Source organism: Nerophis ophidion, linkage group LG11, assembly GCF_033978795.1.
Source record: "Nerophis ophidion isolate RoL-2023_Sa linkage group LG11, RoL_Noph_v1.0, whole genome shotgun sequence".
Taxonomy (NCBI): Eukaryota; Metazoa; Chordata; class Actinopteri; order Syngnathiformes; family Syngnathidae; genus Nerophis; species Nerophis ophidion.
Window position 1 is genome coordinate 51,854,601 of NC_084621.1, and position 18,047 is coordinate 51,872,647.

Here is an 18,047-nt window from a genome sequence, read left to right on the forward strand (position 1 = left end):
TGTGAAGTGGAAAAAAATAACAGCCCTCTACTCGGCACCCGCCTGGCTGTGCTCTCTCCGGTCAAGAACGACCCAACGGCTCCAGACGCGTTCACATTGGCGCCCAGCTAAACGAATCCAGGAAAAAAAAAAAGGAACAACAGAATGACTGCACCGACCCCACTGGAGGCACTTGGGAGAGTGCTGGCAGAAGTATCAGCGGCGAGCCAGCAGCAGACGCAGGTGCTGCAGTCGCTGATGGACAGAGGGTGGGGGGGGGGTGGGCCACCAAGCGCCGGCACGAAGGCCTCCATGCAACGCATGGCGGAGGCCGAGGATCCACAGGCCTACGTCGACATCTTTGAGGCCACCGCAACAGCGTGCGGATGGCCTCAAGAAGAGTGGGGGGTGAGGCTGTTGCCACTCCTAGCAGGGGAGGCGCAGCGAGCGGCGCTCAGCCTGCCAGCAGCGGCCCAGGTAGGGTTCCAACACTTAAGGAGGGCAATCCTGGACCGGGTCGGCAGCACGGCAGAAGACCATCGGCGCCGCTTCCGGTCCTTGAAACTAGGACCAGAGGACCGACCGTTCGCTCTTGGGCAACAGCTCCGGGATGCGGCAGCAAGATGGCTCCAGCCAGGACAACGGGACAGCCAGATGTTCCAGCTCATCTTGCTGGAGCAGTTCCTGGAGGCCATCCCGACACGGACCGCGGCGTGGGTGAGGTACCACCGGCCGCAAAACCTGACCGAAGCGGTAAACCTGGCGGAGGATCACCTGGCGGTCCATCGCGACGCACGGAGGGAGGAGGGGACCCCAAGACCGACAGAAAGACCCACACCGGCCCCGCGCAGACGATCCGCACCGCCGGTGGCAACAGCTTCATTGGGGCCCCGTTAGCGACCAACAAGGCCCACGGCGTTCTTTGAGCAGGTTCCAGCCTCGGACATGACCACGAAACAAAGAAGAAAAGACGCACACACACACGGACATCATCATAAGGGGGGGGTGAGGGGATATAAAGGTGTCTCTGCTCCTCTCTTTCAGGGTACCAGCGCTGCTGATAGCGGGCTTCCCCCGCAGACTGCACTGCGAACACCAGGGCAGTTGTGTTGGGGGTGCGGACAGCCCGGTCATTGGAGGCTGTTGCCACCGGCGGTGCGGATCGTCTGCGCGGGGCCGGTGTGGGTCTTTCTGTCGGTCTTGGGGTCCCGCCTCAGGTGGACCAGGTGATACGGGTTGCCGGGTCTCCAGCAGCCTCCCCCGATCCAGGGGAGACGTATTGCGTCCCGGTAAGGGTACAAGGGAGTACACACCGGGCTATGGTGGATTCGGGCTGCAAACAGTGCATGAACCACCAGAACCTGGTTCGACCCGGGGCGTTGAGGCACGCGACACAAGGGAGGATAAGGTGTATACATGGGGATGTGCACACTTACCCTATTGTGCCTATGGAAATCTGGCATAAGGGCCAAAAACATACCGTAAAGGTTGCCGTAAGCGCGCAACTTACGCACCCCCTGATTTTAGGGACAAATTGGCCGGGGTTTAGCCAACTAATGGAACAATGTATGGGGAGGCGTTCACGGGCTGTAGGACAGGGAAGTATCCGCGCAGTACTCAGTGGCGACGCGGGTTCGAGCGGCGCTGCCGAGCGAGAACCGGCGGGGGCTTTGCGGGAGGCTCCCCCGGACCCCCAGTGGAGACCCACGGAGGACTTTCCCCTCGAACAGTCCCGCGATGAAACTCTGCGCGCGGCGTGGGACCAAGTGGATTACATCGACGGTCAGCTGGTGCGCCCGGGGAAAACACGGGTATTTCCCCACTTTTCCATTGTAAGAGATAGGCTATACCGAGTGACCCGTGACACTCAAACAGGCGAAGAATACACCCAATTGTTGGTGCCAAAACCCCGGCGGGAAATGGTTTTCCAGGCGGGGCATTGCAATCACCTCGCGGGCCACATGTTGTACAAAAAAACACTTAATCGGGTCATTGGTCTATTGGCCAGGCATCCGGGCGGACATTCGCCGATGGTGTGCTGCCTGCCCGGACTGCCAGCTGGTGAACCCGGCGGCCATCCCAAAAGCCTCGTTGCGGCCATTACCGCTCATAGAGGTCCCATTCGATAGAATCGGAATGGACCTCATCGGACCATTTTACCCGAGCACACGGGGATATCGATTTGTGTTAGTCCTAGTGGATTACGCAACCCGATATCCCGAAGCGGTGCCGCTGCGCTCCATCTCGGCAAAGAGTGTAGCACAAGCACTGTTTTTGGTCATCACCCGGGTAGGGATTCCGAAAGAAATCCTTACTGACCAGGGCACGTCCTTTATGTCGCGAACGATAAAGGAATTATACGGATTACTGGGAATTAAATCTATCCGGACCAGCGTTTACCATCCACAAACAGATGGCCTGGTGGAAAGATTAAATACAACACTGAAAACCATGATCTGTGAATTCATATACGAGGACAAACCTAATTGGGACAAATGGCTGGATCCCTTGATGTTTGCGATGCGGGAGGCACCCCAGACCTCCCTCGGTTTTACGCCCTTTGAGTTACTTTACGGCAGAAGGCCGCGTGGCGTGCTGGACTTTATTAAAGAAAGCTGGGAGGAAGGATCCAGCCGCAGTAAGAATGAGATTAAATACGTGTTGGACATGCGAGCAAAACTTCACAAGATGGCGCACTTATCACGGGGAAATTTGCTCCGCGCCCAACGACAACAGCGCACGTATAATCGGGAACCCAGCTGAGAACATTTTTACCGGGAGAAAAAGTACTTGTACTACTCCCAACCTCCAGCTCTAAATTACTGGCCAAGTGGCAAGGGCCCTTTGTGGTCACACGGCAGACTAGCGATGTAGATTACGAGGTCCGGCGCGGGGAAATGCAAATTTACCACGTGAACCTGCTGAAGGCATGGAGGGAGGCCGAGCCTGTCTCCATGGTGACGGTAGTGAAGGAGGAGGAGGAGCTGGGGCCGGAGGTCCCGCGCTCCGCCTCTCCCCCTCCCCTTCCTTGTGATGACCAGCTCAAATTGGCTCAAAGAGCGGAGGTTGCTGAATTATAGCGTCGCTTTTCAGATGTGTTCTCCGCGCGGCCCGGCCGCACGGACCTCATCTGCCATCGCATTGAGACCAGCCCGGGGATTACGGTGCGGTCTCGTCCCTATAGGCTTCCCGAGCACAAGCCCAAAATGGTCCGAGAAGAATTAAAAACCATGCTAGAGTTGGGAGTAATAGAAGAGTCCCACAGTGCATGGTGTAGTCCCATCGTTCTAGTGGGGAAGAAGGATGGGTCTATACGGTTCTGTGTGGATTACCGCGAGGTGAATGAGGTGTCACGTTTCGACCAATGCCTCGGGTCGACGAGCTCCTGGATCGGCTAGGCACTGCGCGTTTTTTTTTCCACACTGGATTTAACCAAGGGCTACTGGCAGATTCCCTTATCGCCAGAGTTCCGGGAAAAAACGGCCTTCTCCACTCCAGAAGGCTTATACTAATTCGTGACACTCCCATTTGGATTGTTCGGTGCGCCCGCGACGTTCCAGGCCTCATGGACCGGGTGCTGCGACCCCACGCGGCCTACGCAGCTGCATACCTGGATCATGTCATCATCCAGGGTGACAGCTGGGAGGAACATCTGCAGCGGGTGGGGGCGGTGCTTGAATCCTTGAGGCGGGCGGGGCTCACCGCCAACCACGGGAAGTGTGCGGTTGGTCGGGGGGAGGTACAGTATCTGGGGTACCATTTAGGGAGGGGGGGCAAGTGCGACCGCAGGTTGACAAAACGATGGCGATCGCGGCATGCCCACTCCCCAAGACGAAAAAGGAGGTGAGGCGGTTTTTGGGCATGGCCGGGTACTACCGCCGGTTCATTCCCCGGTTCGTGGACTTGACCATCCCCCTGACCGACCTCACCCGGAAGGGTGCGCCAGAACTGGTCCAGTGGACGGAGCAGTGCCAGCAGGTGTTCGAACAGGTAAAATCTGCACTCTGCGAGGAGCCGGTACTGTGCATGCCTAACTTCTCCATCCCTTTCTGCCTGCAGGCGGATGCGTCGGAGCGGGGGCGGGGGGCGGTGTTGTCGCAGCAGGTGGGGGGTGTCGACCGCCCCATCCTATACATCAGCCGGAAGCTCTCGGACCGGGAGGCGAGATACAGTACGGTGGAGAGAGAGTGCCTCGCGGTCCGATGGGCGGTCGGGGCCCTCCGGTATTACCTGTTGGGGCGCCCCTTCAGCCTCTGCTCGGACCACAAGCCGCTCCAGTGGCTCCACCGCATGAAAGATGCCAACGCACGGATCACCCGGTGGTACCTAGCGTTGCAACCCTACAACTTCCGGGTGGTCCACCGGCCGGGTACGCAGATGGCCGTGGCCGACTACCTCTCTCGCCCCTATACGGGGGCGGGGGGGGAGTGGTCGCGGCCGGACGGGTGCCCGGCCTTAAACTGGCGGTGAAGGCATGTAGAGGGGCGTGGTCGACGCTTCCCCTGCGGGCGAGGCGTGCACAGGAGCCGGCTGTGAAGCGATGACAGGTGAGGAAATTTCTCAGCTGGAACGAGTCGTCTAATCACCTGTCTCTTTATCAGGGGCGCGGGGGACCATGAGAAGGTGTTGGGGAACAGACGCGAGGCAGAGACGCGGACGAAAGGAGCGGCAGGCTTCTAATTGCTGAAAAGCAAAACAGTGAAAAATATCGATTGTGAAGTGGAAAAAAATAAAAACCCTGTACTCGGCACCCTCCTGGCTGTGCTCTCTCCAATCAAGAACGACCCAACGGCTCCAGACGCGTTCACAATATGCAAAAGTGCAATATATTTATCTGTACAGTAAATCTATTTATATTTGCACCTTATTGCTCTTTTATCCTGCACAACAACGAGCTAATGCAACAAAATGTAATTCTTATCTGTACTGTAAAGTTCAAATTTGAATGACAATAAAGGAAGTCTATTTCTTGTGGTCCTTAGCCTGAAATTGTGGAAGTACTTAGAAAATTGTGTATGGTAGTTGACAGATGTGGATAAGGTTGTACTACTGAGCAACTACAGTACAACACAAACACAGCGTTGTTCTTTACCATTGTTGTTGTTGTTGGCAGCTGTCTCCTCCATTTTTAATGGTCACATGATAGCGTGGCAATGCCATTGTTATTAAAAAGTAGCAGTTTGCCTGTCCACACAATATCAGACGTTCCCACTCCATAAAAGGTTAAAACTCCAGCGTTTCTACCTAAACATTTTGTTGTGTGGACATGTTAGGGTGAAAAAGCCTTTGGATGAAAGGTGACAGATCTTCAACTATCTAGAAAAGTCCAGCTGTTTTAATTCAACCGATGCATACGTCACACATTTGGTGTGTGTGTACATTTGCCATCATTATTCTATAAGATAAAAACCTTCTAATGAACAAACTTTTAACAGCTTATTAGTTGGTAAAATATTTTTTTTTCCCATTGCGTTTAATAAAAAGCATCTTTTTAAAGCAAAATATGATCTTGTACAGTAGACCATGAGCAACAACAAAATCAGTTTCAGTGGTAAAAGAATCAAGAAAAAAACAAAAGGAAGAAATCTTTTCTAGCTATTTTCCTCATCTTTGGTATAAAATATGTCACCTTCAGGCTGCCTTTTACGGATTTACAAAAGACTAAAACTATTGCTTTTGCGCATTTCAAAATTGTTTCTGCTTTTGAGTCAGAAGCCATAAACGTTTCTCCTTACAGCTGTTCTATTTGCACTGAGACAAGTAAAGCAGACGAAACTGTTTTACATTTTTTTTTTTTTTCAAAGTTAATCGAAAATATAAATACAATGAAGAAACCAAACTGAGTTTTCAGCCAGTAAGCAGTGGGAATGATCCTTCCCACGTTAAAGAGCTGAGCGGCGCCACGCCAATCATTACAATCATCTGCAAACAAATACCTTTTGAAAGCAATCCTGTACAGTTTCATCCGTGCGGTTCCTCCCAAACTTACTCATTTACTCCCTTTTTCGATAGGTCAGCACAATGAAAATCGTTTCCCACACTTTGAGAAAAATTAAGGCAAGAAAGAGTTACGAAAACGTTGATCTCCTAGAAAACTACTCAAATGATAAAGATGAAAATGATAATATCAAAGGAAGACAATTTAGTTTGTCTTTAATTCCTTTTTTTCATACAAAAGTCTGAAAATCTACCTGCACATTCAGAGGTTATTTTTCTTCTGTACAGCTTGTTGGTTGATGTTTCAGTCTTTGTCTCACCTTTTTTTTTTACTCCTTTGGAGGCGAAGCCCAGTCCCACTTGCAGAAGTTATCTCAAAAGATACAGACTGCATTTGGTATCATTGTCCTAAGCTCAACAGATGGTCTCTTGTGTCCTTTTCTCCATTCAACAAGGGCTTTTTTTTTTTTGTTAAAAAAACAAAGTTATTTTTCCCCCTCCGTTTTAATCTGGAGAATTCACTCCTTCCGAGATGTTCATGTGACCTTACATTATCCAGGTTTGTTTCTGTCTCTGTCAGTGCAGTCCTCATCAAGGCAACACAGCCATGACCTATCTGGTTACCTACAGGAAAAAAACAAACAATTCAGTTTAAAGGAAAGTAAAGAAACTAGTTAAGCTGAATCATCTTTGTTTACCGTCCAGCTGCAGCACAGCTAGGAGGCTGTAACATTGTAACAGGGGACACGTTTGGAAATCAATGTACTACACAGATATAGCGCTTAGAACAACAGAACTATTCAGTCCATGAATTATTGTTCCATTGTTGACACTAGCTAAAGAAAGCACCAGTGGGAGCGTTGGGCTGATTACAGCTAATGCAGCACCAGGGAATTGGGCTTTTTAAACCGCCAGATGGTTTATTGCATAACAGCATTTCAAACACCAGTTTGGTAAAGATCCAAAAGAAACTTCGGAAAATGGCTCCTACGTCCCCAAAAACCATACAAAAGAGAGTGACTGAACAAATGCTTTACATCGAGAACGGTCTTTACTCCCAGCTTGGTGGTTCAGTATCAAATAGGACCTTTGTTTCAATCTCAACTTGGGGTCTTTGTTATTAAGCTTGCATGTTCTCCCCATGCCTGTGTGGGTTGTCTCCCGTTGCTCTGGTTTCCTCAATAATCCAAACTAACTTTAAATGTTTCAAGTACGTCAAAGTACGGATCTGCTTGGGCAATACAGTACATGGTTCATCAGAGATTTTTTTGAATGGAAAGAGAGACTACCTGTGTAGTTCCTTAAAATAATTTTCATTTGACTACAGCGGTACCTCAACTTATGAGCACAATTCATACCAGGACCGAGCTTGTAACTCAAAACACTCGTATCTCAAATCAGCTCCACCAATTCAAAAAAACATTTTATCAATTTAATCCGTGCTTATCCCCTTAAAGCAGCACACTTTTCACATGTAACAAGCTTTTAAAAATAAACACAAACTATTAGATACTGTTTGAAAATTAATACAACAGGTAAGAAAGTATTTTAAGTTAAAGTACCAATGATTGCCACACACACATAAGGAGTGGTGAAATGTGTCCTCTTCATTTGACCCATTCCCTTGATCACCTCCTGGGAAGTGAGGGGAGCAGTAGGCAGTCTTTGATATGACACGGCCGGGGTTTGAACTCACAACCTACCGATCCCAGGGCTGACACTCTAACCACTAGGCCACTGGGTAGGTGGCCTTTTACAGAATTTATCTTGGCGATCAGACTAATGCTCGCTATTCTTAAAAGTCATACAGATTTTTGTAACGCCCTGCTTTCAAAGTGGTCTTTGCGACGCGTGCAATGTCATTGGTTGATGTCGTCAGCTGATAATAGAGCGAGCCAATCTGGTGCCTAATTATATTATATAAATGACCCGCGGCGCCAAAATCGGCGGAATTCTGCGGATCCGCGGAAAATTCTTATCCCTGTAATGTCCGCTGTGGGGATGTATTTGGCGCGGAGGCTGGATTTTGCTTGAGAGTGCTGCAGTTAAAGTCTGCTACACGGTAGAACAGGTTTTTAATTGTGTGATTTTTTGATTCGTTCGGTGTCGTCATTTGCACTCACGTTCTCAGTTACGGTAGTTGGAGGGCAGTATTGTGTCTATCTCTGGCTGTGTTTGTTTATTTGATACGGCCATTACTACTTCAAATGGCGGCGGAAATGATCCTAACTCAAATTATCCTTGCAACCTCAAGCATAACAAAAAGCCGAGACAGCTCGTATCTCAAATCACTCAAAGGTTGAAGTACCACGGTATTTTAGTTATTAGATTGATTTAAATTTGAAGATACTAACTATTTCCAGCCCAAAAACCCAATAAATCTGTTGCCATTTAAGGGTAGCCTCTATTTTCTCAAATTATGCTGATTGGTTTGACAATTTATTCAGCTCATAACTTGACAAGATGGATTTGTGAGAGTTGTTTTCTTGTGTGTCGAGACGCCTCGCAGGTTTAGCCAAGGTCTTGTGAAAACAATTTACGATGTGAAGCCTTCAGCTGCCACAGTTCATGACTGAGTGGCTGCAAGGTGTCATTAAAAGACACTTGCCTCACAGAAGATGAAGTCCAGGTAATTTTTAAAGCTTTCTTTTTCCGCACCACAGTGCCACATTCCTTGGAATGAATAACACCACCCCTGACACTATACCAACATCTCTTTAATCCACTGTAATTATGGAGCTTTATCAGAAATACATGGTGTTACCTCACTTACCACACAAAGCTTGCATGTTGATACATGCTTGAAGTCAAGGTCACCGTTTTAAGTAGTCATAACAAACAACTGCAGCTTCAGTCACTCAAAATTGGCTAATACACATTCCTACAATCACAGCCTTGGGAATTTGGACGATCGTATGATTGAATCACTTTTTTATTGCAACAGTTATATTCCAGGGTTTGCACCGCTAACTCAAAAGGTATATGTGCCATTAACCCAAGGAAACGCTATTTCATCCCCGATCTATTTAGGGGAGAATGACAAAAAATGGTTGAGGTAATGTGATAGCGGCTTCACGGTGGCAGAGGGGTTAGTGCGTCTCCCTCACAATACGAAGGTCCTGCAGTCCTGGGTTCAAATCCAGGCTCGGGATCTTTCTGTGTGGAGTTTGCATGTTCTCCCCGTGAATGCGTGGGTTCCCTCCGGGTACTCTGGCTTCCTCCCACTTCCAAAGACATGCACCTGGGGATAGGTTGATTGCCAACACTAAATTGGCCCTAGTGTGTGAATGTGACTGTGAATGTTGTCTGTCTATCTGTGTTGGCTCTGCGATGAGGTGGCGACTTGTCCAGGGTGTACCCCGCCTTCCGCCCGATTGTAGCTGAGATAGGCGCCAGCGCCCCCCGCGACCCCAAAAAGGGAATAAGCGGTAGAAATGGGTGGATGGATGGTAATGTGATAGCTGTGTTCCGATGCTGACTGGCAAGACTCTGCAATTCAATCCAAATTCAGGGCTGTTCAACTCACATATTTGGAATACCGAAACTGTTGTGGACAATAGTTCTCTTTTCTCTCGCCCTGCAGGATGTACCACAACACTAGCAGTACAATTAAACACAATATTAAGAAGGGCTTGTGTTTGTTGTGTTAAGGTATGTGAGGGTTTTTGGTAAACCAAACCCTATTGCTTTTAAAAATGTTTCAAAAAATATTTAGTTCCCCCAGCTCAGCAAACAAACACAGCTGAGTTTAAATGCTGTTCTGAGCTTGCTCTTGCTGACATCACAAGTTACTTGGCAACAGGCAGCACCGTTTTTAATTTTAAGGTACACGCACACACGTACACACACAGCTCTCATGAAACGTCACTCAACTGCATATGCCGGATATTTGAATTTGTTTTTGTTTTAAGTAATGCATGAATTACTTTCCCAGGTAATTGATAATAATAAAATAGTATAAAAGAGTAAAAGAGTACTTAATATAAGAGTATTTCCATTACTTTTTTGGTAAAGTAACGAGTAACTCTAATTGATTACGTCTTAAACGTCATTTTCTGAACACTGTCAATAACACAACACCACATTGGTGAGCCTTTGGTGAGAAGGATGTCAAAAGATGAGATGCGAAAAGAACCAGGACTCGATTTGACTCAAGGGCGGGCGCGACACTTAATGTGACCAGCTATCGGCAGCTGTCCGCTAAGGTGAACTCTTGTTCATTCACTTCCTCTTTGACATTATCAGCTCTAATTTAGAGGAATTACCCAGGATGTGAGGAAGTAATTCTAAGTCGTGACCATGATTTAGCAGTGACGCTTGGAGGATCCTCTGATCTACAGGTGAGCACTCAAGTCTAGTATATATGGGCCAAACAAGTGTAAAAGTGACAATATGGGTGTTATTTATTTTAGTTTAAGGGCTCTAATATAATATAATCTAAAAAAGTTGTTTATGCTATATGAAAATCTTTACCAATAATCTTACTTTGCGCAAATGTATTTACCGTAGTCAGGCCTTCTACCAATTGGCCGTGGTAAACGAGGGACGCCTGTTCACCAAAATGATCAACTGCAATTTCAATTATACTTCCTTCCATTGGAAATTAAATTGCAATTCTAGATCCTGTTTGCAACCTCAATTCAAATTCAATTCCAATTTATTGAATGGATTAGGGGCTTCACGGTGGCAGAGGGGTTAGTGCGTCTGCCTCACAATACGAAGGTCCTGAGTAGTCAGGGTTCAATCCTGATCTTTCTGTGTGGAGTTTGCATGTCATCCCCGTGAATGCAAAGACATGCACCTAAGGATAGGTTGATTGGCAACACTAAATTGGCCCTAGTGGGTGAATGTGAGTCTGAATGTTGTCTGTCTATCTGTGTTGGCCCTGCCATGAGGTGGCGACTTGTCCAGGGTGTGCCCGCCTTCCGCCCGATTCTAGCTAGGATAGGCACCAGCGCCCCCCGCGACCCCAACGTGAGTAAGCGGTAGACAATGGATGGATGGATGGATGGATGAATGGATTAGGTAGCTGGGAGACATTCTCAATTCAACCAGAATTTCTCACATGTCTGGTTCCAACTGTATTCTCCTGAATAAAATGGCCACATGGACTGCGATCCCACTGCTTCATTAAAGTGCTTATTTACATCTCTTTAATAGGAAACAAGGATAAGAAATGAGTTGGGACTACAATCCAGGCAAGGATGGAGCAGCTATATAGATTGCATCATTAAATGTCAACATGGAAAAACCCAGACACATATTAATTAGCTTTATGGCTCAGAGTAAAAATTATTTTGCTATTATGCATCGTGAAAATGCAATGCAGAACACTGGCACAGTGTTCACTGTAAATAATCATTATAAAAATACTTAGCCTTCTCATGTATTTAAATTGCTCCTGCCAGTTTGCTCCTATGACTCTAACATTATCCAATTTACAGCGTATCTAATATACTTAATATATGCACAACTAGAACTTAAAGCATCAAATATGTGCATCCATCCTCTTTACGCCCGGGTTTTAGTGTTAATGATACTGCAACTGTTTTGCATGTAAATTAACCGACTGTATATTAATACAACATCATTGTATTGGCCTTAAACATGGAATTCAATACGCAGTCTTTAACATCACCCACTTCGTCTGCTGGTAAGAGTAGGCAGTGCCATGCTCCCCTGTGTTTTCCACTGATAAAGACTGCTGCCCACTGGTGTCCTGCAAGGAAGGGGCAGCTGTCTGTGGAGAAGAGTCTGTCACCACACCCTGATACAACGACACAAACAAAAAAATTGTAGAATTACTATTAATCAACACAGACTGATAATAATGCGCTGAAACAACATCCACTGGCTTTGGAAATTCCAGTATACATTCTTGGTTAGAGCTCCTATTGGCCTACAGTACATGCGCATACTAGATTATGAATCCCATGGCGCTCAGTGTGTGTCCTTACTTCCACTGTGATGGCAGAAGCAGGCACTGCAGTGTACTGGGGAATGTAGGTTCCTTGCATAGGAGCAGCTGCTGCAGCAGGCATGTACTGCAGACAGGGGAAAATTAAAGAGATTATCGTTAACTAGTGTTGTCCCAATACCAATATTTTGGTAGTAGTACCAAAATTATTTAGATACTTTTCGGTGCTTTTGTAAATAAAGGGGACCACAAAAAATGCATTATTGGCTTTATTTTAACAAATAAACCTAGGGCACATTACACGTATGTTTATTATTGCAAGTTTGTCCTGAAATAAAATAGTGAACATACAAACAAAGGCTCCTGATTTAGCTGCTGATGTATGCAATAACATATTGTGACATGTTCCATTCTATTATTCTGTCAAAATTATTAAGGACAAGTGGTACAAACTAAATTATTAATCTACTTGTTCATTTTGTTATGATCTGCTGCCCGGATCATATTATGTTTTAGGTTTTGAGTCTTTTAGTATTATGTTCGGTTAGTGTTTGACTTCTTTAGTTCCTGGTTGTACCTCCTTGTTTATTCGGTCACCATAGTTACGCATTAGTTTCACTTGCCTTTTGGTTTTGACTCGCACCTGCCTCGTGATTACCACCTTGATTTAAGCCTGCCTTCTTTGTTCATTCTTTCTTGCTTCCTAGTTTGTGTTCGCACAAAAGTGACGACTTTGATTCCCGATCCTGGATTCCTGTTCGGTACCAGCTAGTTTCCACACTAAGTAGTTTTGTTATTCCTCTAGCTCACATGTTAGCTCTTCTGGTTTGCCTTTTGTGCATTGTGCAAGTGTTTCTTTTTCTTAGTCTGATTTATATATTGAAATAAATCATTGTTTCTTACCTCCACGCTGTGTCCGAGCCAGACTGCACCTAGAGAGAACGAACCCGCATCACGATGCGACCCAATCGTCACAACTTTACTGTTACTATCTGCTTACTTTCTCTTTTAAGATGTTCTGTCTACACTTATGTTGAAATTTTATAATAAGTTATTATTCTGTTGTTTGATACTTTATATTAGTTTTGGATGATACCACAAATATGGGTATCAATCCGATTCCAAGTCGTTACAGGATCATACATTGGTCATATTCAAAGTCCTCATGTGTCCAGGGACATATTTCCTGAGTTTATAAGCATAACATACTTTAAAAAAAAAGAATAGGTTGTGATGCCAAAAAATATTGACGTAATCATAGTATTATCGACGAGATACAATACTGTACTTGGTATAATAAACAGTGGATGTTAGGTGTAGATCCACCAATGGCGTTTGTTTACATTGTGACGCCGGTGGGCTATGGTGTGAAGTGAAACATGTTTAGCTTTTCCTCGTCCTGCAAGAATGGTACTTGTAAGAAACTTACTGTATTAGTCGACATGGAGGCGAGGATTAGTGATTTAGAAGTAACTACAACACTGCCGACTGGGCCTGGACTTTAGACGCTAGCTAGCTAGCCATGTCTTAAAGCACCTCTTCCTGAGGGCGTTTCAGTGTCATAACTTCACCTTTATCGTTTATTTTTAAGCCAAAATGCGTCCATTCTCCCTCTTCTGTCTACACACTGTGTCTTTTTGTAAGTACTCCGTGATTGTGCGCTGCCGAACATGCTCGTCTGCTCGTAAACCAGCAAAGACACGACGTGACAATGATGGCAGACCGGTACTTTTCAGAGGCGGTATAGTACCGTATACTATTCATTAGGATCGCGGTACTTTACGAATACCGGTATACCGTACAACCCTATAAGCTAGTATCATTAAAATAAAACTCAATACAGCAAAATAATGTCTAACACGCCAACTATGTCATTTTCAAGCATTATTATTACGGGGGCTGTCAAAGGTAACACGTTTGAAAAGGTTTTGTTATACTACTACAGGGGTGCCCATTACGTCGATCGCGAGCTACCAGTCGACTGCGGGGGGTGTGTCAGTCGACCTCCAACCAGGCTTTTAAAAAAAATAGACCTAAAAATTAGTGATCATCAATCTTCACCAAGACGTCACTTAAATGACATTCACGGTACCGGAGGGTCTTGTGAGATGACGCTGGCTGCTGCAAGATCATTATTATTAAAAATGACCGAGAGGAAGGCAAGAAACACTTTTTATTTCAACAGACTCTCGCGCCGTACCTTCCGTCAAAACTCTAAAGGCCGACTGCACATTTCCTATCTTCACAATAAAAGCCCTGCTTCATGCTGCCTGCGCTAACTAAATACAGAGTCTCGGAAAACTGGCGTGCACAAGCGATCCCTCAGAAAGCTGGCGTGCACATCACTTGTGCACGCCAGCTTTCCGAGACTCTTATTTTGTTAGCACAGGCAGCATGAAGCAGGGCTTTTATTGTGAAGATAGGAAATGTGCAGTCGGCCTTTAGAGTTTTGACGGAAGGGACGGCAAGAAAGCCTGTTGAAATAAAAAGTGTTTCTCGCCTTCCTCTCTGTCATTTTTTCATAATAATGAACTGGCAGCAGCCAGCGTCATCTCACAAGACCCTCGGGTGCCGTGAATGTCAATCAAGCAAGCTACGGAATTTGCCGCCAATGTTTTTCTTGTAAAGTGTATGGAAGCTGGATGAATTAGATGCCAAAAACCAACCACTTTCATGTGGTATTGTACAGAAAGGATAACTTTTTTTCTCCTCCATTTGAAAATGTGGACGTTATCATCATTACTGTCTGATTCCAATCAATGCAAGTCATCAGAATCAGGTAATACACCAACTTATATTCTTGTCTTCGTGAAAGAAAGACATCTATATGTGTTACACATGCTTGTATTATCATTAAACATATTTAACTTGTTTACAAAAATGTCTCTTTCATAAATAAATAAATATAAATGATATATATAAATGAGGTAGATCCCCTCGAGTTGGTCAATTGAAAAGTAGCTCGCCTGCAGAAAAAGTGTGGACACCCCTGTACTACTATATCAAATAATACATTGCGAGAATCTGTTTTATTCCAAAATCAATTCGGATTCGAATTGTCAGCCCAAGAATAAGAATCGGATCATGAGGTCTCCAAATATTCCAACCTCTCTTAATGACCCACAAAAATATCAGGACAACACAGTAAGATGTCATCTTGTCTAACTGTATTTACACAGACAACATGCACTGTGGTATCAGTTCTGGTATAGAAAGATCACATTGGATGATATTAATAATTGTATTTATTATATATGGTAAATGGTAAATTGGTTGTACTTGAATAGCACTTTTCTACCTTTTTTTAAGGAACTCAAAGCGCTTTGACACTATTTCCACATTCACCCATTCACACACACATTCACACACCATGAATTGATTAACGTGGACCACGACTTAAACAAGTTGAAAAACTTATTCGGGTGTTACCATTTAGTGGTCAATTGTACGGAATATGTACAGAACTGTGCAATCTACTAATAAAAGTATCAATCAATCAAACACACATTCACACACTGATGGCGGGAGCTGCCATGCAAGGCGCTAACCAGGACCCATCAGGAGCAAGGGTGAAATGTCTTGCTCAAGGACACAATGGACGTGACTAGGATGGTAGAGGGTGGGGGTTGAACCAGTAACCTTCAGATTGTTGGCATGGCCACTCTCCACGTCGTCCCCAAATTTGTATTTTATTTATTATTACTATTATGATTAATTTAATATTATTATCCATCCATTTTCTAACTCTTGTCCCTTTTATTAATTAATTAATTAAGAACACATCCCCAGCGTTTACTTGTTTACCCCACCTTTTTTGTATGGGTCGCCGTCAGCGATCCTGTTCTGTCACCCTGTAATGTTTGTCTGCTCTTGAATGGGATTTTGCTAAACATCTTAATTTACCTTCGGGAATTTATAAAGTATTTCTGATTCTGATATTAAAAACCCCACAAACACGCACAAGTGCATATAGAATCTGGCGAAGGAAGCAAACTTGAGGAGACTCACAGTGCCTGTAGCGCCCAAGGACAGGTGGTTCATCTGTTGGGTGAGAGGCGCCATGACACCAGAGGGATGAAGTGACAAGCTGGGCTCTATAGCTGCAGACGGGGCAATCACAGCACCCTGTGGCAGAGAACAAGAGCACATCCCCATCTGAATGACCACACATGGAGGTGAAAGGTCAACATGCATGCAATTATTGGAAAATCCTTGCTCATAAAAGTTGATTTAAAAACTAATTCTAAACAATACTGGTAAATTATCTTAATCCCTGTTTGCAGCTATTTTACCGTCTATTCTTCCAGGAATAATTGCCACACGACCTTGCGAGAGTGTATGAGCGACAATTGTGAGATCACTGATGTTGAACCTGTGTCTCTTGCAGCTCACACTAAAGGTGTTTGATTGTCTCGTTCCTCCACACCAAACTCATCCAAGTATGCCTTTGGATGTGCACTGTGCCAGAGACATGTTGTATCACACAATGGTCTTCCCCACACTGTTCCCACAATGTTATAATCAAAACAATTGTCCAAAGAGTCTTACTAACCTTAGTATTCTTGGAAGAACTATGGATTATTGCCTAACTTCTCATTGATTAATGCATAAAGAGATGTGTCGTCAGCCCTTTGAATTAACAGTAAAATTTCCTCCAGAGCTTTTGCTTTAAAGGTGCCGTTTTCAGCAGATAGGTCTGTGTTGAGACAGCCATGACGGCAGTCATTTTCAACGGCAAGTTTTACAAAGTTTGTGATGACACATACCGTATAGAAATTTGGGGAGATTGACTATATATATAGTGATAAAGCACATCCAGTACGTTACTGACACGTAGGGAACAGTCACTGTACGCTACTACAGTGGTCCTCAAATATTTTTCATCAAAAACTTGGCACACCAAGTACCACCATAATGACCAACCCCCCCAAAAACAGATTAACTCGCTGGAATATAAAGACAATATAACATACATCCATAAACGTGGGTGCATATGCAAAAGTGCAATATATTTATCCGTGCAGTCATTTATTTCTTCATATTTGCACCTTATTGCTCGTTTATCCTGCACTACAATGAGCTAATGCAATGAAATTCTAAATTAAAATGCTGTAGGGTAATAGACCTAAGTATTAAAAAACAAGGCTTTTAAAAAACAAAATTATATATATTTATTATTTTTGACTTCTGTAAAATTACACACAGTTTAAACAGTAACGTTGTTTGAATATAGGAAAATAAAACGCTGTGCATTAATCAAGTGATTATTTGGCATACCGCTAGTGGCGGAGTCATTTATAAAGAGAGTATGGCCAACTCAGTTTCATGCGATCTCCTCACTGATTGGTCAAAAGGCAGTGTGTGGTGCTGCCTTGTTAGTTATTCAAAGTGTAAATTTGCCCTTTTGTGCAGCAATGGGGCTGCTCCACCCACAAGAATTGTAAAAAGCTTCAACATCGCTTTCCCTACAACCTGGAATTAAAGACAACTATGGGAAGTGAAGGTTCACCGTTCAATACTGCAGAGCCACCGACTACAATGTCTTGTGCAACACATGACACAGAAAACACACAGAAGCTAAAACAAATAACAGAAAAAATTATAAACTTAAGAGATGTTTTGACAAAAACAGACTCTTTGAATCTCAGTAAAAACTAAAATGCAATTTGGTAAAAGTAGAAGAGAAAGTCAAACACAAATTCAAATAGATGGTGTAGACATTAAAACAATAAAATAAACCACCTTTTGGGTGTAGTAATAGATAATAACATTTACTAGAGTTCTCATAGAAAAATATATAACATAATTTGTCAAGAAATAAGTCAATAATGAATACCGCAAAATATGTTCCGGACTAAAAATCACTCCATATTTTCTACAACTCGCCAGTGTTACCATATCTGAGTTTTTGTGCAGAAATATGGGAAAATAGCTACAGAAGTACACTTATGGACTTAGCACAACTAATGCACACTGAGTGATACATACAAATCAAAATGTATTTATTCTGATCATCATTCAGATTAGAAGTTTACTGTGTACATGGACCCCCAAAAAATGATTTGATTATGACATGTACACTGCGTAAAGTCAGAGTTCAAAAACACGGAAAAAATAAATAACAATTTGGGGTATTTGACTTGAACTAAGCAAAACTATCTGCCAATATAACTAAAACATTTGGATTGTCAAAACTTTCCAAACCAAGTAAAAT

The 18,047-nt window shown here is 44.5% G+C and overlaps 1 protein-coding gene across 2 annotated transcripts in view; it reads right to left on the reverse strand.

Annotated features, from left to right (window-relative positions):
- Positions 1–1,178: 1,178 nt before the first annotated feature.
- Positions 1,179–18,047, reverse strand: part of LOC133562234 (RNA-binding motif, single-stranded-interacting protein 3-like) — a 489,591-nt gene continuing 472,722 nt past the window's right edge. For both annotated transcript variants that reach the window (XM_061916235.1, XM_061916236.1), the window contains exons 11-14: positions 15,842–15,958; positions 11,874–11,960; positions 11,559–11,683; positions 1,179–6,540 (exon numbers count right to left, since the gene is read on the reverse strand). In XM_061916235.1, coding sequence (XP_061772219.1) covers positions 6,537–6,540; positions 11,559–11,683; positions 11,874–11,960; positions 15,842–15,958 — 333 coding nt within the window. In that variant the 3' untranslated portion in view covers positions 1,179–6,536. The remainder of the gene's footprint in view (positions 6,541–11,558; positions 11,684–11,873; positions 11,961–15,841; positions 15,959–18,047) is intronic.